The sequence below is a fragment of the Coenobita brevimanus genome, chromosome 86, assembly GCF_032717465.1.
Source record: "Coenobita brevimanus isolate Jiangsu-jjx chromosome 86, ASM3271746v2, whole genome shotgun sequence".
Taxonomy (NCBI): domain Eukaryota; kingdom Metazoa; phylum Arthropoda; class Malacostraca; order Decapoda; family Coenobitidae; genus Coenobita; species Coenobita brevimanus.
Genome location: NC_137039.1, coordinates 32,233,464 through 32,257,776, shown reverse-complemented (window position 1 = coordinate 32,257,776; position 24,313 = coordinate 32,233,464). Strand labels below are relative to the sequence as shown.

At 40.9% G+C, this 24,313-nt stretch overlaps 1 protein-coding gene across 1 annotated transcript in view; it reads left to right on the top strand.

Moving 5' to 3' along the window:
• The window catches only part of Naa15-16 (N-alpha-acetyltransferase 15/16), a 179,591-nt gene that overhangs the window by 13,818 nt on the left and 141,460 nt on the right, over positions 1-24,313 (top strand). Inside the window, exons 6-12 of the mRNA XM_080280930.1 lie at positions 2,947-3,112; positions 4,714-4,943; positions 7,559-7,725; positions 9,193-9,345; positions 11,215-11,343; positions 12,240-12,400; positions 12,667-12,719. Coding sequence (XP_080137056.1) covers positions 2,947-3,112; positions 4,714-4,943; positions 7,559-7,725; positions 9,193-9,345; positions 11,215-11,343; positions 12,240-12,400; positions 12,667-12,719 — 1,059 coding nt within the window. The remainder of the gene's footprint in view (positions 1-2,946; positions 3,113-4,713; positions 4,944-7,558; positions 7,726-9,192; positions 9,346-11,214; positions 11,344-12,239; positions 12,401-12,666; positions 12,720-24,313) is intronic.

Genomic DNA, 24,313 nt, shown 5'->3' with positions numbered 1-24,313 from the left:
TGGAACTGAATGCCACCTTATGAGAACACTTGAGATGAAAGTATTTTTTCTTATTAGTAAACATAATTGTTCCATTTCGTCCCCTATGATTGTGAAACTCGTAAATTTTCGTCCAAGCATACAGCCTAATAACCTTACCTCTAGTTTGTTTTTGTATTTTTCTAGTTTGTTTTCTTATTATCATAACGTTCCTTAAGCCTTACCTACGTTTGTTTCCGGCATATTGGAAGAAACTTACTCATAATTAGGGTGCATGTTATATTAGCATATAAACATATCGGCGAAAACATCTGAGATGAAGTGGCAGGCCGCCTGACTGTTTGAGATGGTAGAGGAGGGTCGTGAAAACATACCAGTGACCTTCGTTCCCTTCCCATAATTGTTCGCAGTTTTTAATAGCTCTCCCTAACCCAACATCCCTGACACCGGTACAGTAAAGCATTGTCCGAGGCTGACAGCTATGATGAGGTTAATGGAATGCATTATTGTTTGTATTAATACTCTCATACATACAGTACACTTAAGAACGAACAAAAGAGTGAACAGTAAATGTAAGAGGAAGAAATAACAATGCTCTGTTGGTCCGAAATGTGTTGGGAGGCGTGATACCTAATGAAGAATGCAGAACTGAATGCTAACTTACGAGAACACATGAGATGAGTTTTTTTTTTTCTGATTAGCAGACATTCTTGTTTCATTTCGTTCCCTAAAACTAGGAAACCCATTACTTTTTGTCTAAGCATACAGCCTAAAGACCTCACCAATTCACTTCATATTACTCCAGTTTGTTTTCTGTGTTTTTCTGTTTTGAGGGTAGTAAATTACCCTCTCTTGCTGAAATATTTTCTCTTATCACGTTCTTTAAGCCGTACCTATGATTGCCTCGGGCATAATGGAAGAAACCCATCGTATACAAAAGTGGATTTAGTTTCCCAATTTCCCAACTGGAGCCCAGGTTAGGTTGAATTAGGTTAAATTATTAAGTAGTTAAGCATGGTTAGGCTACCTCAGGAGTATCAGTTGCCTCACCAAACTCCACCCTACCACCCTTGTGATCGAGTTGTGAGCAGGAGGTGTGGGTGGGGGCAGGGTGAGCAAGACTCTGTCTGGTTTATCCATGCCTCTCTACCTAGAAACTGGATGCTTCCTGTTTAAACCGGAGCTATCGTATGGATAATTCTATGAATTACTGTACCACTGAACCATTGGGTCACGGCCCGGATATACCGAAAGCTGGATAATCCGAGCCTGGATAATCGAGCTTCCACTGTATATATAAATACCTGTGGGATAGACCACAATGTTGACTCAGGTTGAAAAAGGGGTTTAACCCTTGTCATTTGCATCTCCATACATTCCTGTACTTCCTTCATCCAATTGTTTTGTTTCCTTTGGTGTTAGACACCCACTTGCTATATTCATCTATAATCTTTGGCCTCCACACTTCCCACCTCCAGACTCGCTAACATATGCCGTACCCTTTTCACCATCCTGCTGGTGCTGGCAAGAGACCTTTTCATGTGGTGGCATCAGTGTAACTGGGTGATTGCTGCCTGAGTATACAAACATCCCTCATGTGTTTACAAGGAGCCTACATGTGGTGGTGCTTTGCAACCTGTATGAAACAGCTGCATCATCCACGTGAGAGCCAAACCTCATATTTCCCTGCACTTTGCAGGGGGAAGGACCCTGATTCAACCCTGGCAGGGAACAAGGGTGTGCAGGTTCTATACACGGTAAATGTATTGTGCTGTACTGTACCTGTAGTATAGGACCACAGAAGCATTTGCTTACCAGTGGTTAACAGGACTGCACAACCAGACAGACGGGTTAAACATCAGTAACGACAGACATTCCATTTTCTCATCTTTTCCTGTCACCCAAAGGGAGGATGGTAGACTGCAAGGGACACTTAGCCCCCAGTCCACCAAGTTCAAGTTCAGGAGAGTTTGAGACCACAGCAGCACCAAAACTGTCCTACTAATATCTGTTGCCTTTATATCACTGTAGCAGATAAACACACACTTATCTGCCCTTTCATACTCACCTTTCATGAGCCTGTAATTTTTCATTGCATCCATCCATCCATATGCATTTCCATATCATTTGCTTTCATGATTTTGTTTTCATCCCATACCAGTCACTCATCCACATCTGACATCTGCAATGCCTTTCTCCCTTGTAGGAACCAACAAGTGGGGAATGGCCACAACAGAATTGCTAAAAGGCTTCATTGTCCTCATATTTTACTTTTTCTCATTAGCTGTGTTGCTCATCTCTATAACTTAGGCCTTTGATCTTATAATGGGTCATTTACCCACTGTCCTGGGATGCAAGGCTACTGCATCATCCAAGTTACCATGGTTACCTTCCTAGGGTGTGTCCCAAGGTACATATTTTGCCTAACAACTCACAAAAGGTAGATATACACATGAGTCTAAGTGCACCCACTTTCTTCTTTAAGTTTGAACCCAGGAACTATCAGGGCAGGGTAGCATATTAGGTACCAGGACTGAAGAATTTAGTGTTCTGTTTATTTTTAAAAGCATTTTATGGTAGTTTAACCTTTAACCTGCCTTGAGTTTTCCTCTGATAGTACAATAATATCAAAGAGTAGTGTGGGTTAGTCATCATTTAAGGTCAAGGAAATTGTTCCAGTACGGTATGCCACAATTTTTTCCATACAGTAAATAATGTACAGTATATACATTGGGTCCTATTGGCAGATCAATTGTGTAGATAGCTGTGGATGTTTAAAAGCCAATTTCCTGTAATTTACTGTCAGTAGCAAAATGGAATGTCAGAAAAAGTACCATAATTAATAAATGAAGACATATGTCAAATGTGGTAAAGTCTAAAGGGCACCCTCTTTTTTAAAGGTTATAATCACTGGATTGAATGACATATGTATTAGAGCAGTCAGTAAATTTTGTATTTTCCTTGCAGGAGAATTATTAATGAAATTAGGTAAGAAAGAAGCTGCAGCAGAAGTGTACCGAGGGCTGATCAAGCGTAACCCTGAGAACAGAGACTACTACCTCAAGCTGGAGGAAGCACTAGGACTCACAACAGTCGAGCAGAGATTACAGTTGTACGAGGAGCTGAAGGAGAAGTATGTTAACCCTTGCATATTTCTTATATAATGTATATGGTAGACCAGCCCTCATATATCAGGTACTTCCAAGTCAGCCAGTACAGTACATACATATATACTGTAAATTATTGTTGTTGCCTCAGGACAGTTTTATTCAAATTACAAAAGATCTTTTATTACTGGAAGGCATAAAAATGTATAGGTGGGTGTGCCCACCATCCATTCGCCTTGTCGTACCATACACTCCCTCATTAATCGTTTACAGTATTTGCTTCGCACTCATCTTTAATGAGCTTGATGTCTGTAATAATAGGAATTGGTAGTGTGAGAATGGTAGCAGTAAGGAGTGCAGAAGCAAATCCAGATAGAATCTGTAACGTGTTAGAACAGTGAGACACTATATATTCCTCTCTGTCCTAATTCATTCTCGGGCTACAGGAAAAATTATAACATACACTAAGGTTCCAGAAACACAGATTCTACTATAACTGACTTTATACAAGAGTTACATTACTTCAGCAACACCAGTGGAAACAAATCGCTCAGTACTTGGAGATTTAACTCATTTACATGTACTGGTAGCTAATTAGTAAACATATTAAGCGTAACATAACGGGTCACCTGTGGAGTGTATATTTACTTAAATTCTTACTTAGTACAAGAATATTGACTATTAATTATCCCCACAACCAGGGACTAGCACTAATGTTTTCATATATGTATCATAATTATCTACTTCCAGATTATTTATTTTTATTTTTATTTTCTTTCATTTTTCATTCATTCATCATCCAATCTGACGTTGCCCTATGAGGAGCGTAGGAGCCCGGGGCTAGGCAAGTTGGTTCTGACATTTAATGTGAGAGTGACCAGCCTCACTCATCCCTGAGTGGCATTACATGAGCAATAAACCCCAACCACCCCATGGATGTAGACCTGCACAGGTTCAATCGGATTAGAGCACCTTAATTACCCACTAAACCACCAGGTGCCACACTTAAAGAAAATTTTTGTCATTTTATTTCTTTATTTTTTTAAGTATAAGCCTCTTCCAATCTTTTTAAGGTATTCTGAACCAAGAGAGAGTTATGACCAGCAGTTTATGAGCTATTATTTATGGTTAAGTTTCCTTGCTCATTAATTTTCCCAACTTACTTGAAGAATGTGTACTGAGAAGTCTGTCCATTCTTTTGTTATACCAGCATTATACTGTGAATGAAAATTTATGAAAAGTTAGTTTTAAGTATTAGTTTGAAAGTGTGGTATGATAAATGTTGGAATATCAGTTATTAAAGAAGGCACTGGGAGTTTGGTGTGGAAAAATTGAAGCCTTTTGGTTAAGCTGATATCTGTAGTATTGTGGACAGAATGATCTTGAAACCTGGCCCTTGATTGTTTTGTTTAATTTCTAACATTTAAATTAACTTTTTATTCCCAGTTCCTCTATGCTCAGATACATTAGCATTCACCCTTCAGTTATACACAGTCCTTTGATTGTTTTGTAATGCCAAGCTATTTCTAAAATTTTGACTTTTCAGCTTTCCCCTTTCCCCTACAGGTTCCTCCATGATCAAATGTTTAAGATCTGTAACATTTCATTCTCTTGTTTTGCCCTCCAGGTTCCCCCGTGCTCAAGTGCCTAAGCGTCTACCCCTCAATTATGCCCGAGGAGAAGCGCTTGAATCCCTACTAGACCCCTACCTGAGGGCAGCATTGCAGAAGGGAGTCCCGCCACTTTTCACTGATATCCAGAGCCTCTACAGTGATCCTGAAAAAGTACAGATTATTGAGAAACTCATGGAGAGATACTTGAAAAATCTAGAGGAAACAGGTCACTTGTGTGAAACAGGTGGGTGAACTTGAAAATGAAGTACTGTACTTGTTTCCTGTGTTTTGAGTATAATATGATTTAATAGGTTAGATTTAACTCAATGGGATACGTGTATGTGAAGCTACAGAAAGTGGTGAATGTTTTTGGCATATCAGATATAGCCAGGATTCCGGGGGCTTGAATGGTGAGTGATTGGAAGCATGGTCCATTGGATTAGGCAGATTTGAGTTGTCTGGACATTGCAACTCCTCACCCTGCCCTAAGATGAGAAAGTAGGTACGGATGATGTAAATTTGGTATCTCATATTAAATTAAATTAGCCTTTACTCATTAGAGGCTTTCATATTCTTTTTGTTCATGTAAACTGTTTCTCCTATTGGGAGATTTCATGCACATTATGTGTTCTGAAGACTGCCTTTTTATAAAAAAAAAAAATAATAATATATGAAGTACATTCATATCCACTGTGCTTGTTTATGCCTGTTAGTGCAGCATAATGACAGTTTGTATGGAGTAAGATGGGAATTGTGCTTTAAAGATGAGAGTGGGTGGGGAAGGTGCTAAATGTATTTCAGGTGAGGCAAGCAAAGTTGTCGTTTCTTGAGAATTTTTTTTCCATCAAACCTTGTGAGGGGTTGATATGTGCTATCATATACCAAAGAGCCTGTAGTCAGGCAGTTCTGCCTGTGAGGTAGTCAACCTGTGTTGCAGCTAAGGAGATTTCAAAGCATCACTGATATGAGTCTTCAGTATTTTGATGACAGTTAACTTCATGAGATGGAAGAGTGGAGTAACAATTCTTAATCCGCTTTTCATATGTATTTATTTTTAACGCGTATTTACGGTAACCAGCCATTGTTGGAAAAAAAAAAAAAGTGGTTGACTTCAGACCACCGACAGTTGATATAGGTGGCCACTGCTTTCAGTACTGTATGTGCTGAGAAATAGAAGTGCACTCACAGTTATAATTCTGTCTGTTTGTTACTGATAACTTTTTCTACCAGATTTTCCTTTAGGACAGTCAGTTATGCTTGTGAGGTGGAGTCAGGATTCTGATGGCATGAATGATTGTGTCATTTCATGGGGCATGCTGTTGATAGTTCTCCCACTTATACTTTCTCACTTCTTTGTTTCTCAGTCCAACTGCACCACTTCTTTGAAGTGCGAAAAGGGGTTAGAATGATGATGGTGTAATAATCCTGTTCTTTTTATTGGATGAGCTTATTCAAGAAAGTTTTTAACTTAGAGTGGGTAAAGCATTTCAAGAATTTTTTGTGGCTAATACTATAATAATACAGCATTCAGCAAATAGAGACTGCTCCCAGTCAAAAGGTTAATGCCAAAAAATACATTACTGTATTATGATGTTACCAGTCTATTTTAATAATACAGAAGCACAGATGGGGTCACTCACTATCCACTTACTCGATGCAGTGCTGCTCTCAGGTGCCTAACCTTTCCTTTCTTCCTTCCTTCTTCCCGTCCTTCCTCTTCTGTCTTTCTTTCCTTCATTCTTTCCTCTTCCTTCTGTCTACGGGGGACTCTACATTGAGCGACACGCCAAATGGTTTCCTGTACATCAGGAAACCATTTACTATGGTGGGTGGTAACCATATGGCCAAATTATGGTGCCTGGTGATTTAGTGGGTAAAAAAGGCACTTCTATTGGATTGAGCCATTGCAGGTTTATATCCAAGGGGTGGTTGGGGTTTATTGCTCATGCAATGCCGCCCAGGGACGAGTGACACAGGTCACTCAAATACCGATGTACTGATACCGATACCACAAAATTGGACCGATACCGATACAACTACTGTACTGATACCAATACCGAAACTTGTCATGCTGTAGTATTTTAAAGAAAAATACGAATGAAATTAACTATCAGTAAGAAAAAATTGCAAAAGTTGTGAAACCGTAACTCACATAGGCAGAAGACTGTGTGTGGATAGTGAGGGAGGGTAGTGCCTGTTGTGTGAGCGCTGTGGCAGGGCCCTGAGCTGCTGATGCGAGTCTACCAACTTGTCTCATACGTGTCCATGGTGGCAGATGTGGCTCATTGTCAAAGAATATACTGTATTACTATGCACCATGTACTCAAAATGATACTAAATAACTGGATATTACCAACAATATATTTTTCATCCCTATAAAACATCCAAATTCTACTTAATTAAATAACCTCCAGTGTGTGATATGCTAAGCACTAAATTCCTTTTAAGTATTGGCAGAAAATCAGGTGATACCGAATCCGATACCGATACTGTAAAAATGGCCCAATACCACCGATACTGATACATTGGTACATCTTTAATCTTAGATATCAGGACCAACTTGCCAAGCCCCGGGCTTCAGCGCTCCTTATGGGGCAACGCTGGATTAGATAATGAATGAATGAATGAATTTATCTAAAGTATAAAAAGAGCATCCAAAAAAAGAATATGATGGTTACATCATCACCATGCCAACCCCTTTTCTCTCTTCAAAGATGGGGTGGCTGAGGCTGTTTTGAACTGTTTAAACTTTGTCATTATCTAGAGTGTGACTGCTAAGTGTTCTTCAGTCAGTGAATAGACTAAGATTGGTGGTTAAATGTAATGTACGGTACATTGAATTTTAACCCATTTTTTCAGATAATGAGTACAAGGAACCAGCGTCAATCCTGTTTGTGTTAATGTTTCTGGCACAACACCACAGTTACCTGGGCGACACAGAGAAAGCACTGCAACTTATAGAGCGTGCTCTTGAACACACTCCAACATTGATAGAGCTGTATATTGTTAAGGGCAAGATTTTGAAGGTAAGAAAGGGTACCTAAGTGATATTCTTAAATAAAATGTACTTGTTGGTAGATACTGAACTGGGTAAAGTATTAGAATTATGGAAGCCTTCCTGTTTTCCTCTCAGTGTCTTTGCCTCACAGAATGATTAGGGTAGTTATAACCTTCACTGTAACAAACAGCTTTAAAGGCACCAGTAGGTTTGTTGCTGTTTGCTCTTCTTTGTACTCCTTTGTAGTAGTAGTAGTAGCACCCCCAGGTTCATCAGAAAGATGACATGGTGGATGTGAACCCTTTGTATACATGGGAAGTGGAGTATTTGTGAAATAATGGCTAACTTTATTGCGTTTGCCAGGTCCGCAGACCAGATAGTCAGTTTTGATGGTGGTAGATCGTTTAACCGAACTGGCGTATATTGTATTTAGCACAGTGGGCAGGGTGGTAGGTGGGGGCGTCCATCCATTATTCACTCACTTGATGTAGTGCTACCTACTTCCCTCATGTCTGTCATTCTTTTTCTGTATCTGCCCTTTCTTTTTCAGTTTTTTCCATCCTTCGTGTCTCTGTTTGTTTCTCTGCTTTCCACATCGGGTGACTCTATACTGAGTGACAAGTCAGATAGTTTCCCCTAACTCAGGAAACCATTTACAGCACTGGGTGGCAGCCATATAGTGTGGCCAAATAATGGAGTGTGATGGAGCCTACTATGGTGTCCCTGTCAACTGGATGGAGCGATGCTAATGTGGCATCCACCCAGGAACCAAACTTCCATACAGCAAGGTGCTGTTAGCCACTTGGCAACATTGGTTGACTGCACAGGATGGCCCTGGAAGGGCAGTTACTTGTTTGCAGTTGATGGGTCTGCTCAGCTAAGCAGATTGGGGTAGCACAACAGCAACATAGCAGGCAACTTCATCATACATCACACGAGTAGGCCTGATTTGTCTTTGTTTCTCACTTTCCACGCCAGCCATCACCCACTTACTTCCAACACAGATACTGCCTTTCTTCTCCTGATTCAGCCTCACCTAGTTTTAGCGTTTACCAGGTACTTGCGATACATTCATAAAAAAGATGCCATGCATCCTCTTAAGTAGTTTCCATACTGATGTTGGCTGTGGTACAGCTGATGTTTTTGTGGATTGGAAACTAACCAAGTGCCAGAACCAGCCAGTTATTTCCCAAGTGTTGCTTTAAGCTGTTGAGAAAAACAAATATCATCATCATCATCCAGACCTCCTTTCCCACTCTAGGGCAGGGTGAGTAGTAGCAGCATTCAGACTAATATATGTTTTAATTTTGTTGAAGTGAGAGTGTGAGAAAGAGAGTTACAGAAGTTGATGAGGCCAGGGAACTGTCGAGAGATCCAGCTGGCTGGATGAATTTTATGCAGAGGAGTTTATGACCAGGGTATGGGTACTAAAAATGTGCTATTGTCATGCAGTGTTCCACTTAAGCCTCATGAATTTGTCTTTTGGCACCCTCAGCATGCAGGAGACTATGTGGGAGCGTATGAAGCCCTTCAGGAAGCCCAAGCGTTAGACACAGCTGACCGTTATGTTAATTCCAAGGCTGCTTCATACCTCTTGAAGGCTAACTTAGTCAGACAGGCAGAGGAAATGTGCTCCAAGTTCACCAGGGTAAGTATGTGATCATGTAAAGGCCTGTTTTTTAGAATTTGTTAGAAAGTCTGAGTGAATGGAGTTATATGAGTGCTTAAAAAAAGAATTTGTGACCATTCCTTTATATACTTGGAATGTGTATTAAACAGTTAGAGTTAAGTACTTTAGTTTGATATACATAAAGCATTAGTAAATGAAACTGGTTGATGGGTAGTAACACTAAAAGGTAGCTGAGGATTACTACAGTAGTTCACTGTTTGTTTGGTACAGTGAGCTCTCAATTGTATGGGTCATGGTTGACTGACTCACTGCTTCATTTATCAGTTCCTGTCAATTGTTAACTGCCAGAATGATAGAGAGAGAGTGGAGGGGGTGCATGTGGTTCAGAGTGTTTCCCTCTCTTGAACAAGAAGTGTCTGTTACTCATGCCATTTTGTTGTAATGTCCCCATGTGGTTTATGGCTGTTGGCAATGAAAACTCTGTAGAAGAAGAGGAATTACAGTATTCCTGTTTTAACCAGACAGGTTTGACACTGTTTGGGATGTTGAGAAGCTATATATCAGTGATCACTACAGTATTTACTAATACCAGTTCCATTGCAGAATTATAACTGAGATACTTGGGATAGTTAATTTTGTCAGGTTAGAGATTCTGTGTGTGTATGTGCATGTTTGTGCATTTTACTTTTGATGGGTAGAGAGGTTGTATCTATGAAACAAGTGATTTAAACTGGAAGCATCTTTTATATCATTACAAAAAGCCATCAGATTTACCTATGTCCAGTTCACTGTGTGTTGTAATGAGAATCTTACCCAAAAGAGAAAAAGAGTTTGGTATGGATTTTACCCTCTAAACGCTGGGAATGTTTTTGGTGCAGCAACCCCCACCCTATGGAAATATTTCCCAAAATAGCCTTTTTTCAAACCCTCATATCTGGGAAAGTTTAGCAGTTAGGGAAACAGATTGAAGACCATATTACTTACCAACTCTTTTTCTTGCAATTGAAAGCATCCCTAGGTCTGCAGGTGATTGCGTCGATGAGTAAGGACATGAAGGAGATGAGTAACGTTTGGCATTCAAAGCAGGATGTATTCATGTGTGTCTGTGTGGCCCTGACTTAGGCTTCGCTGTCAGTGTGATAACTTCTCCACTGCTAGATAAACTAGACACATTGGCATCCAAGGCACGCTCTGTGGCATTATCACTGAGCCCTTTCTTAGTATCCTCGGGGAGAGGCATGGCAGGGGTGGATGAGCCAATGGGTCCACATGAGGCAGGAATGAAATCAGATGAGGATGTTTCAGAAAACATTGTTCAGCACCTGGCTAAGTCACAGAGAAGGCTGAGGTATGCTTGCGTCAGGTGGTGTGAGTCTTTCCTTACCCTTTGGTGATGAGATCAAATGGTGGCCAGTTCAAACTGTGGGGGGATTGCATGCGGTTCCTCCCGTCACGCGATGGTCTCTGTGCACCCCCTTTGCCGCAGCTGTATCCGTCCCCTGGCACTTAGGGGTTAGTGGTGGATGAGTAGACATAGCTGCCAGAAAGACATTGCAGAGCAGTCAAGTACAATACAGTATTATCCATGTATATGTATGTGTGTATACATGTTCATACAAGGAGAGAGAGAAAGATGTGTATTTGTTTGCATATTCTTTATCCTAGATATACAACTTTTTATTGGATTCATTTTTCTTCTCGTGTTAGTAAGATAATTGAGGGGTCACTGTAATGCATATACAAAAATGAAATTAGAATACCGTATCTGCAGTATTGGAAGAAGGCATGTGCAGTATTCAGGTAGTTGCCCTGTTATCTGGTGATTTAACCATTTGCTTGGGTAATTTTGAACTGCACTATATTGTCACATTTTCCTCTTTTGTGCAGGAGGGTGTGTCAGCAATGGAGAACCTAAATGAGATGCAGTGTATGTGGTTCCAAACTGAATGTGCCAAGGCATACTACCGCCTTGGCCAGTATGGAGAATCACTCAGAAAGTGCCACGAGGTTAATAGGGTGAGTATTGTGGTTGCAGGGCTAAGTTGCAATGATTAAAACCATTTTCATTTTTGCACTTGGAAAGAACTCTCTGATATTGTATGGTATGTAGATAAGAAGACCATTGGAATGGGCTTCCAAGGCCATTGGCTGCATTAAAAATGTATTTATTTATTTATTTATTTTGGCAAATTGACTAATGCTTGCACTATTACAGATGAACACTATACAATAGGAACCAACTTCACAGGAAATTTTAACTATTCCTCTAAACTGTGGATTTTTTTTTTTTTTTCGTTAGTATCAAGTATGCATCCATTTACTGTTAAATTGTTTAACCATTTACCCTTGTAATTTTCTCACTATGCTTGTCATATTATATATATAGTTAGTTGGTAATGCATTGGGAAGGGACTTAGCACATCTTTGTTGTACAAACAAGTACAGATCAAGAGAAAACATGGCTATAAACAAGTTGGATTTATGAGAAGCAGAAGCAGAGGTGCCTGTTTAGTCTGTGATGATCAGATTTTGACAACTAGAATGCCTGACAAGTAATCAAATATCTGAAAGAAAGTATAATAATACTGTATGTTATCCACTTTAACTTGGCCTAAAATTGCCATTTTTCCACCTTTTAACACTCAAATGTGATGCTAGACACAAAGAAGTGCTCTGGAAAGGATGTAGAGCAAGAGTAGTAGTATTTTCTTTTTCTGCCACTGATCTTAATAAGTTGCAAAAGTCATTACTGTAATATCTCCCCTAAGTTGAGGTGATTGTATTCCTTCCTGTTAAGCCATCATTTCCTATTGAACATGGATATAATACTGTATGTTCATATTATGGATGTTTATGTTATGGACTGGTCATGAAAATAAGCTACATTTTTCTACTTTACTCTTTACTTCCAGCATTTCACCGAGATTATCGAAGACCAATTTGACTTCCACACATACTGTATGCGCAAAATGACTCTGCGCTCATACGTGGAGCTACTTAGACTGGAGGATGTACTAAGAAGTAATAGATTTTACTGGGATGCTGCACAGACAGCCATCACTATATATCTCAGGTAAGAATGAATGTGAAAGTGAATGAGGTATTTTGGACACAGCTAAGTACTGGAATAGAGGGAGTCTTGACACTGAATTGTTTTGGAGGGCAGTGACAGAGGTCAGAGAGGGAAGTGTAGAAACAATAGAGCAGTACAGGATACCGGTACTTTATTACAGTGTTGGTGGTAGCTAGTGAGGTAGTTCTTTGAATTGAGTTATAATTTGTTAAAGTTCAATTCCTTTCCATTCAGAAGCATTCAAAAGTGCCACTTTCGTGTTTTAGGTTATATGACCAGCCCTTGACGTCCAACACGGGAGAGAACAACATCAATACGGGTGAGTGTTGACTGTCTTTCTGTGATTAGTATTGTTCACTGCAATGCTTGCTGTTTTTTATGATTTTCTTCAGTGTTTTATTGCTGATTCCACACCCACACAGGTAGGTACTGAATCTTGTATATTGTTGTCTTATATGTAGGCTGTCTTTTGGATCTTATTTGAATTTCTTCCTTTTGCATAGCACAGTGGTATTTGTAATTAATAAAGAAGATATTTATGAAATTTAGGAACTTCACTTCTTACATTCGTTCTTACCAGCTGCTTCACGTTATAATCATCATATTTTCACTTGTCTGAAGAGAAGCATTATTAACCCCTTCTTTACCGACCCCTCCCACCAATGTAAACATTACGTTTACCCCCCATACCGACCTGATAGCTTCCACTCCCGTAGTGTGAGGGGTAGTGTATATTTTTTGCCACGTCGAAACTATTCATTCTTTTTTATTTGTTTGTATACTGATGATCACATAAACCCAGCATGATGTTGGTAATAAAAAAATATTATAAAATAAATCATTTCGGTATATAAGTTTACATATCTTATGCTAAAGTACTGTTACCCAGGTAACTACTTTACAAACTGGCTTGAAAAAAATGTCCTGCACAGATGGATGGCTTATTTATTTACCTTGTAAGCTGAGCATGAAGTGTGTGGGCACACGTGATGGTGATGGCGACCTTGACCCACTTGTTGCCGAGAGTGCAGCGTCACTAAGCTCGCTACTGATTTCCTCCTCCTCCTCACTCACATCAACTTCGCTATCATTTTCAGGATCACAGTCATCTACCGACACATCAGACACTGCTGCATCATCATTTGATACATCTAAATAAGTATCCTCATGAGGAATAAACTCGTCACTATCGGAATCTGCCAGAGACACCATGAGAGAAAAATATCCTGTACACCCTCTCTCGTGGTCAAGTGCGTGGTAACTGACTCTGTCAGGCAAGCCAAGGGGTGTAAATTTTGCCGTATGTCAGCAGAAAATATAGTACGATATCTGTAGTAGAAATTATAAATAAAATAATGATTGGTCTGAAAGAGGTTACATCACAGATGAGTGAGCAAGCCATTGGTGCCACCACAACTCAGTCATGACGTATCTTATGATGTCAGAATTCATCAGAACTTTGTCACAGTCGTTGTCGTTAAAACACAGAACTGTTGCTAACATGAGGTCCTCAGAAACAGCCTTACCGAGCTACCCTGAGGCCCATGAGTTGCCATTCATTAGAGGGTGTACCAGTGTACCATGGTAGCGGTTCCGGTGTCTCACGGGTGTTTACTGGCGATGTACGGGGGTACATCAAAACACATTTTCGGTAAAGAAGGGGTTAATATAAACTGCTTAACCCCTTCAGTCAGATGATATCTTTTATATTTTATTTTTGCTGGCACAAGGCAATAATAATCAGTTCAGGGGAGACTTTAGGAACTGGATGAGTACTTACAGCCAACATTAACCCCAAAGCTAAATAAAATCATATGATAGCAGCATATAATAAGTGTATCCTTGGGCTGTATAGGTTAAGAAATGACAGAAAGTACTTGTAACATTATGATGCAAAGTCAGCGGCAACTTATTCTCTGATATTATTACATCGCTGAAGCTCTAGGGTGTGTCGGTATTAAATTTCCGCAGTCTGTGTCATTACTAATCTTACCCAGCCTGACCTCATTGTCATTGGATTTTTTTTTCTTCTTCTTTAACTGCAAAGAAGGGTAGTCGTGCACATGAGAAAAAAAATGATGGATCATAATAAAGATACTGAGGAGGATGGAGTAAGTTAATAAAAAGTGCTCAGAATGTCTAACTTATGAGAGTAAACAAGGTCATGCATTTACAGATGGCAGGGGATGCCTTGGGCAGATTGCATGAGAGGAGAAGAGAACATCTGGTATATAAAATAATGATAAAAAAGTGATGTAAGACTGAAAGGCATGAGTGTAAGCGCATTTTGTGTAATTATTCGACGTACAAAGCAAATATATTAGCAAGGGATCAATACATAATGATGAAGTATACTGTATATGGGAGGGCTTGATAAGCAGTGAATGTGGAACTGAGAGTCATGAACATAAAAACCATGTTTAATTATTCCATCAGGAAGCTAAGGGATCAGACTAGATGGATGAAGTATGTATAGAGGTGCTTACAGCAAGGACTGCATACTTTTTTAACTTGGTAGTCAAAGAGTGACTAACACAGATATGTGTGAAGTGCATCTCTTCAGATACTGCAGATTTTCGGAGAGTAATTTAATTATGAGTGGAGCTAGAATCAGATACTGCAGATTTTTGGAGAGTAATTTAATTATGAGTGGAGCTAGAATTAGAGTTTAAATCAGTGAGATCTTGTGATAAGGTGGTACTATGTGCCGTGGAGTGCTGTTTTGTGTGTCTGGAGGATGGATAGAAACAGTGCATAGACTTATGGACTGGTGGGGACCTCATTGTGATTGAAGGTATGAAATTGCCCTGCTTTGCTTGCCTGTGGTTAAAAAGTTGATAATGTATTTTAAAAAGGTGAATCAGGTCTTTTGGGGGGGAAAGGTGTGATGGGGAAGTAGGAGAAGGGGATGTGTACAGAGGGCTAGAAATGGAAGAGAGTTATTGGAATGTGACCAGAATTTTTCCCTAATACTAGAAGTATAATTCTGACTGCTGGTACTTTAGTAATTAATGTGATCTGGCATTAAGTCGAGGGTTAGAGGTGGTTAGAAGTCCATAGCAGATGTTGTATAATTGGTATTGTGATCCATGATGTCTTAACTGCTTGTTGAGACTAACATCTTGTTAAGTACTGTGAGCTGACCTGCTTAACCCCTACATCCAATGACGGGCCCCCCCTCCCCCCTGGATGAGTTTGTTCAGTGTAAGAGGATTTTTGGAGTGATGGAATCAGTAATAGTTTTCAGTAAACTCCAGTTTGAGAAGCCTTTTGTAAGTTGAATTAAATGATCTGGAAGCAACAATTATAAGCTGCGAAGTACGTCATCCAGATTCATGGGATATAACCCATTACACCTCAAGGAATCTACTTTCATTGCATTTGCTGCTTCCAGACGATTTTGTTCAGCTTAAGTTAGACTCTGATGTGTACAAGACACTTGATTCAGCTTATGTTAGACTCTAAAGTGAACTAGTCAGTGTTTTTTGGCTTTATGAAGTGTAGAAGACGGATAATCACCCTCATTAACCCTTTCTTTGCTAGGATTTACCCTCCTGAGTTGAATAAAATCATCTGGTAGTAACAAGGCCAGAATACAAATATTTTCTATGGCCTGAAGGGATTAACTGCCTACTGCGCCCCCAAATATGCAGATCACTAAAAGAAATATTTGATGAATTTTTGAGTGTGGCTTAGCTGTTGGGTTGAGCAAGATACAAGGAAAATTTTTAGTGTTGATTAGCAATGGGGTTGAGCAGTATTTACTGGACATTTTAAGTATTGATTAGTTGTAGGGTTGAGTAATGTACTGAGGAGGTTTTGAGTGTTGATTAGCTGTGGCATTGAGGAATATTTCGAGATTTTTTGAGTATTAATTGGTTGTAGGGTTGTGTGTTGTAGGAAGTTTTTGTGTGTAGATTAGCTGTTGGGTTGAGCAGTATACCAGTAAGCTTTTGTGTGTTGATTAGCATAGGGTTGAACAGTAAACTAGGGAAGATGCATAGAGATGGACTGAAGGACTACATTGAATCTGGATAAGGTTGCATGCGTCTTTTTTGCTACAACCGTTCAGGATAAATAACAGACCATAGCAGTGGAAAATAAGTGCTATAAATTGAATTAGCTTCATGGAAACAGCAGTGAACAGGTGCCGTAAGTCATGTATGTTTTAAGTTACGAAAATTAGCAAGAAGCGCAAGTGGATAATTGTCTGAGATAAAAAAGTGGTTCAACTTGAGGACTGTAGGTCGTAAAGGCTCAAAAAGCCTACTGGGTTACTAGTCCAGGATCACCAGTAGTGGTAAACGAAACGAGGAAATTTTTATCATAATGGAGGAATGAAATTTTAGTCTTCATTATTACTGTATATGAAATTTTTATTAGTTCCCACCCCAATAATAGATCTGTTGGATATGACGTACGTACAGTATATTCTGTTAGAGTTTGGAGTGCTTCATTTTTTTCTTTTTTCATTTTATATGTGGAAAATGGTATATGCTCAGTAATTGATTGCCATTGAGCGTGTTATCTTAAATGAATATTACGGTTTAATAATGGAAGAGGTTGCTTTTTTCCATATTCTGGAGATTAAACTATGAGTAAGATCTGTTCGTTGTCCATGGTAGTTATTAGTACAGGATACATAAAAGGTTATATTGATAATTTTTTGTGGGGTATAGGCAGCATCTGGGACCATTTCCGTAAATCATGTGGTAGATTGCATGTTTATACTTTTGCCATCAGTCCTATAGCTACCAACCATCTCACAAACAAACTGAGACCACACCGTATGACTTCTAACAATAATGGAGACTTATTTATTGTAATAATTAACAAAGAACCTTCGTGAATACTTACCCTGGTTACTAGTGACTTAGAAGTGGCCATTAATTGTCAGTGGTTAGCTTATCTTTTCGGGTCACTCACCTTTCTCAGTAACACACATGGCCTTTGTCTCACTTGTATTTCTCCATCTCTTTCCCACTCTCACCCCTCCTACTGAAGACAGCCCTCCATCTTTGTGGTTTTGCGTCTCATTCTCATATCTCACTCTTACTTTTATCTCACACTCTCGTTGGAGTTTTATTTTTTATTTTTATATTTTATTATTATTATTATTTTTTTTGTATCCCACTTGCATGCCACTTTCAGCTCTATTCGCCCTTCCCCACCTCCTCTCTCTCTCTCTCTCTCTCTCTCTCTCTCTCTCTCACACACACACACACACACACACACACACACACACACACACACACACACACACACACACACACACACACACACACACAATATCATTATCCATCACCCATCTCTTGCATAGACTATTCCATTCTTTTCGTACCATTGTCATGCAAGTCTTACTTCATATTTCATTTCTTTTTCATTTTCATTCATTTTCATCTCACTCTCCCTTTTCAACCTTTCCTCTCTCATGTCACTTCATTCTCACCTTCATATCACCTCTCTTCCGTCTCCCACATTTCTCTCTCTCTCTCTCTCTCTCTCTCCAACCCCATTTTCACTCCTGTAATTCACTTACGTCACATATTGTCATTCCCATGCCAATATTTCCCTCTCGTCTCACTCACAGACTTCATTTTTACTCTCACTCAGAGTCTCCCATCCCACTTATACTCTCCCATCCCGCTTCCATACTGCCATTCCACTTCCATACTCCCATCGCACTTCCATATTCCCATCCCATCCCACTTCCAAATCCCATCCCACTTCCATACTCCCATCCCATTGCCATACTCCCATTCCACTGCCGTACTCCCATCCCACTGCCATACTCCCATCCCACCTCCATACTCCCATGCCTCTCATATCCACAGGGAGCAGTATGATAATCCCCAGAACACTCTCAGGATGCATAATATCACCAGACGGGCTAGAAAAACAAGGCCGAAAAAAAAAAAAAAATAACTGGAGGACCAACCTTGATCATCAGATAAGGAGAAACCACCTTATAATTGAATACACAAACTTTTAATGCGCTACTGTACGATTATATTTTTGCTTTACACATGTTACCAGCTGACGAGTGCTTTTGGTTTAGGAGAGATGCTTGTTAGTGAAAGGGTATAGAAGGGTTTACCAGAAAGTCTCCTCCTTAGCTGAGTCAGATCATGTGGAGACAACAAGAATACAGTGTGAAAAGGGTAATCTTAGTGAAGGGACTCCACACACACACACACACACACACACACACACACACACACACACACACACCTAGAAGTTTTAAGTGTGACAAAAAGAAGGATAATTAACAAGGAGAACAACACGAGTAACAAAATTAGCATCATCAGCAACCACAAACACTATAACCACCGAACGACCTTGCTGCATCGACGCACATTATACGGAAAAACGATAATAAGTATGTGTGTGTCTTGGTAAAAATTAGGTTGATGGAGAGAGAGAGAGAGGGAGAGGGAGAGGGAGAGAGAGAGTCCCTGAGCTTATAAAAAATACCGGAAGAGTAGCCAGGACTGCACCTCCTCCCCCTCCCATATTAACCTTGCTCTTCTCTTCCCCCACCCCCTCTCCCATTCTCAGCCCCCTTCCCCTGCCTACGTCCGCTTCCCCCCTGCTTTACTTTATTCCTCAGTCTGTCTACCTTCTCGTTTTACTCAGCCCCGTCCTCTCCTTGCTCATTTTTCTCCTTACCCTTCGTCTCCCTCTTACCCATATTGCAGCTGTAGCTTGTATCTCTTTTTCATTCTCCACCTGACTTTTATCCCAGATACCTCTTTTTTTATTTTCTCCCCAACTTCCCTCTTCCTCTCCTCACCTTGCATTCGCCCCTTTCTTTCCATCCTCACTTCCCCCTTCCTTTTTCCTCTCCCCATCTCTTCCTCCATTCCACTCCCAACCTTTCTTCCTTTCCCCTTCCCACCCTTCCATCCCTTCTTCCTTCCCTCATTTCTCCTCTTCATTTCCTTCTCTACCCACCACTTTTCTTTGCCAAGCCTCCTCCTCCTCCTTTTCTTTCCCTCTCCTGTTATTGCTAAGCTTCTTACGCTGTCTATTTCTCCGTCATTAAACCTCTTCTCTCTCACTCAGAATCCACCCCCCCACCACCAACTTTTTTCTGGACTGTCTCAACTTATCTAATTTCCCCCACAGCTGTTTGTGCTTCCTGACCCTTACTGATGCAGCTGTTATCGCCTCGTCTTAGCTGCAGTCTTCGCTTTTCCCCTTTGATGCTCTTTATACTTCTCCCCATTGCTGCTCTTTATACTTCTCCCCATTGCTGCTCTTTATACTTCTCCCCATTGCTGCTCTTTATACTTCTCCCCATTGCTGCTCTTTATACTTCTCCCCATTGCTCCTCTTTATACTTTTCCCCATTGCTGCTTTTTTTACGTCTCCCCATTGCTGCTATTTTTTTTTTTTTTTTTACTTCTCTCCATTGCTGCCTTTTGTACTTCTCCCCATTGCTGCTCTCTTTACTTCTCCCGATTGCTGATGCTTTTACTTTTCCCCATTGTTGCTGCTTTTTCTTCTCCCCATTGTTGCTGTTTTATCTTCTCCACCCCACCCTCCACCTCTCTCTACTCCTATAATCTTTTCTCGACCCCTCCCACCTTATTCCTGTTTCTTGTTTGCTCTTTCAGTTCTTGCTTCCCCCTCCTCTCCTCCCTCTCCCCGTGCTCCACTTTGTCGGTAGTCCCTCCCCTCCTCGTTTGTCTCCACTCTCTCCGCCCTTTGCCCCCGCCCCCACCACCTCCCTTAGCCTCTTCCCCCACGGGCTGTCACCATGCTGTTGTTCCTTGTTTGCCATAATTCTCCCCATTACTTCTTTTTTATGGAGAAAAGAAACAAAAGATCTCCATATCTCGCCCTACTCAATGAAAGTTAGCCCTATCTCAGGTTAAATCATCTAGATATCGTGAATAATGTTAAGCAATTTTATTCAATTAAAGGAATCCTGTCTCTAATAATCCTTTTAGTGCGCGAGCCATACTTAGGATGTTTATTCTGGCTGACCTTTTATGACTTTTTTTTTCTGCTTAATGTTACTTCATCTCAGTAGAAAGCATAAACTCAAAATTCATCCCTTCCCCCTCTCCAATACGCGCAAATGACCAGAAGATAAAACGTAGCGTGAAAGACTGCACCAGAGTTTCCTAGAAAGCCGAACAGAAAGTTTATGGAGTTCGCAGATATACCTTGAGTTCGTCCACGCTTCCTTACCTTTTACCTCAGACGCCACCTTCCTGCATTCCTTCTTTCCGTACCTGCATTCCTTCTTTCGTCGCTTACTTCCTGCACTGTCTTTCCGTGCCTGTCCCGCTTTCTTTCTTTCCTTACCTACTTCCTTCTTGCATTCCTTTTTTCATTACTTCCTTCCTGCATTCCTTTTTTCATTAATCCCTTCCTGAATTCCTTCTTTCATTACTTCCTACATTTCGTCTTTCCTTACGTACTTCCTGCTTTCCGCACCAGCTTCCGTCTTGCAATCCTTCTTCCCTTACCTGCTTCCTTGCTTCCTTTTCTTCCTCCTACTTCTTTACTTCAGATTAATTTCTTTTATTTACTTTTTCTGCCCTTTCTTTCTTTTCCTTTGCCATTTTCTTTACTTTTATCGTTCCCTCCATTCCTACCCGACTTACATGCTTCTCGTCTTTTCTTCGTCCATCATGCCTCTCACAGCACCTTCCTTCTGACCTCTCACGTCTTGCCTCCCTTTCTTCTTTCCTTCTTTTATTTCTCTTGCTTCATCTGCCTTCCATCCTTCCTAATTTGTTACTTGTTATAGACCCTTCACCCCTTCCTCCCTTCCTTTCCCTTCCCATCTCTTCCCATCGTTCCTTCTCACATCCTCTCCCCCTCCGTCGTCTCGCGTCACCGTCAGTTTATCGGGGTCGACCTTCATGACGTCACTCCCCCTCCCCCTCAGTCCTTTGCTCCCCCGGACCTTCCCCCTCTCTCCAAACGATACGTCTCTCTGTCTTCTCTCTCTGCCTCTCCCTCATTCTCTCTCCCCATATCTTCATCTGTCGTCTGTTTCACGCTCCCCCTTCTGCACCTTCCCTGCACCTCTTTCTGCATGCGTTCCTCCCTCTTCACTCTCATTCTCTCCCATTCCCCCCTCCCCCATTCAGAGTACAGGTTAAAGTCAGGGGCATTACGAGGAGGGTAGGGCAGATACAAGGCACAGACGGTGAAATAGAAAACAGTTGAAGTAACGAAACACCCCACGAACTCAGTGGCAGTTGGTGGGGCTCGAATCCACCACTCTGTGTTCTCCAGATCTGGGGCCAGGACTAAACCGACCAAGCTACCGAGTCGCCCACTCCCATTGTCTTTCCCTGTTCCTTTCCAGCCACACCATCTCCCCTCCTCTTTCAGCATCTCCCATCTCATTATTTTTTTAAATCACGAGTTTAGTTGGAAGGGGAACAAGAGATTGGACAGTGAGAAGGGTCAGCAGGATGAAAAGGAAAATTAATGTATTGTTAAGAGTGTTTGTGTTTGATGTAGGTTAATCGTATTGTATTTTTTAGCTAAGGCACTGTACTTGGTTTGTTTCTGTGGCACCTTATTTCCATTCCCTCCGGTGAGGTGGGACGTAACCTCACATTGCATCCCATCTCTTCCCTCCCAATTCATCCTTATTCCATCCCCTCGTCTCCCGTTTATTTGTCCTTGCCTTCCCCCAAACTCTTCTCTTAGTTCCTTCCTCGGTCCTTTTTCATTTCCCCTTCTTTCGTGTGCCTATAAAGCATTCCTTGAGTTAAGAGTGTGTAAGCATGTTTAGCATTGCTCGATTCTTGCAGACACAGTACCTTCTCATCATCCGACTTCCTGCTTCTATCTGTCTCTCTATCTATCTGTTTATCTGTTTGTCTATTATGATTTGTAATTATAATATGGAGTCCTAATAATTCCGCTTACTCGTCTTCGTACCCCTATTCTTAGTTTCTTAATCTTGCCTTTCGCCATTACTCCCCTTCTTCTATCCTTGCCCTTCCCCTTCCCTTCCCCTCCCTTTCTTCGTTTCCTTCCTCTTCCTTTTTCCTTCCTTCTCCCTCCTTTCCCTCTCTTTCTTCTTCCTTCTTTCCTTACTTTCGTTATTTTTCCCTGCCTTCCCCCTCTTCTTTCCCTATTCCCCCTCCCCCTACTCTTCCTCTTCGCCTTCCTCCTCTTCCCTTCTTTAACTTCTTTCTGCTGTTTAAATACCATTGTGTCATCATTCTCCCTCGTTACTCATCCATTCTGCCCCCCTGCTCTCTCTCTCTCTCTCTCTCTCGTTTATACATTTTTACTAATAATCACTATAACAAAAACACTAATTGTCGTGTCATACCGTGTTCCATTCACCCGCAGATGGGTAACCGCGACCAGTATTTCTTGACATAGAGTATTTGCGTCAAAACTGAATGTACGATAATTTATATAGGTTTTCTTAGCCTCCATTGCGTCCATCTATACTCTTGTCTTCAGTATGTGTTTTGTAGTTTTCGGTCTAGTATTACAAACTGCACAGTGATACGTATGATATAATGATAATCTCACATGTACCAGGCTGGAGAGTGAAGTGTAGCTGCGGGTAATTATTTAACCTAGCCAGAGGATATCTTTTTTTCGGTTATTGCTTTCCTTTGACCATTTTATTCAGCTCTGGAAAATTCTCTTGTACTTTGCGGATTAATGAAGGCTGTATCTAGTCCCTTGAGGTCGAGGTCTCACAGGCTGAACGAAATCGTCAGAAGAAAGCAAGAATAAGGAGAAAAATACGTCCTCTGATTGATTCTCTGATTGAAGGAGCAAAGTAGGAGGTATAAAACAGTGTGCATTTCCGGTAGAGGACAGAAGAAAGCAACACTCTTGAGACGTAGCAACAGCAAGGACAAGTAACAGTCACGCTCCTTACCCACCAGGGAAGGATTTTGGTTGTTTTTTTAAGGATTGGACCCAAAGAACAGTCAGGCACAAGAGTTAGTCTGTTATTCCACTGCGTCTTCTTCACCCTTGGGACATGGCCATCACTTTCCTCCCTGACACATTATTACCACATCTGTAGGTAAAGAATCACACCAAACCTTTTCCACCTTAGGAGTATTAGACAGATGAGAATATTGAGCTGAAGAGGTGAGATTTAGGAATTTTTCCCCCGACTGCCGCTAAAACTTGGTGGGAATCCCCTAGTGCTTTATGCCTTGTCAGACAGAGCTGCAGTTGGACTCTTGCTGTTATTAAAAGTACGGTAGTATCATCGTCATCGCCACCACCACCACCACCACATCCTCCTCCTCCTCCAATACTGTCATTAAAAGTGCGGTAGGCCAGATCAAGGAACAGGAACTTTAGAATATATCATCATCATAATCATCATCATCGTCATCATCATCATCATTTTGGTCTTTCACGCCTCCACGTACCCTCTGCATCACTCTAAATATTGACTAACTGAATGTACTCTTCTTACGTGGCCTTGGTCGGAGCCCGGGTGTTGTGTGTGATAATTGGAAGTGTACACGGCATTGTCTGAAATTCCCTCTTTTTATCGGTACTAGACGAAGGAGGGAAGTTTGTGTGTGTGTGTGTGTGTGTGTGTGTGTGTGAGAGAGAGAGAGAGAGAGAGAGAGAGAAGGGGATGAAAAGAAGCAAGTAGAAAACATTGAGGGAAGAAGGGGGTGAGGAAGGAGGTTGATGAAAAGATTGAAGGAGACGGAGAGATTTGACGGGAAGAAAACGAGAGAGAGAGAGAGAGAGAGAGAGAGAGAGAGGAGACGGAAGAAAGAAAATCAGTGAGACATTAAGAAAAGAGAGGAGGTGGATGTTCGAAGGGATAAGAAAAAGAAGGGAGCAATTGAGAAAGTCCTGTATCTGGGTCTTGATAATAAAAGGCTTGTATTAACGTTCCTTTATTAATAATTATAAACTAAATTACTCCTTAAAAAT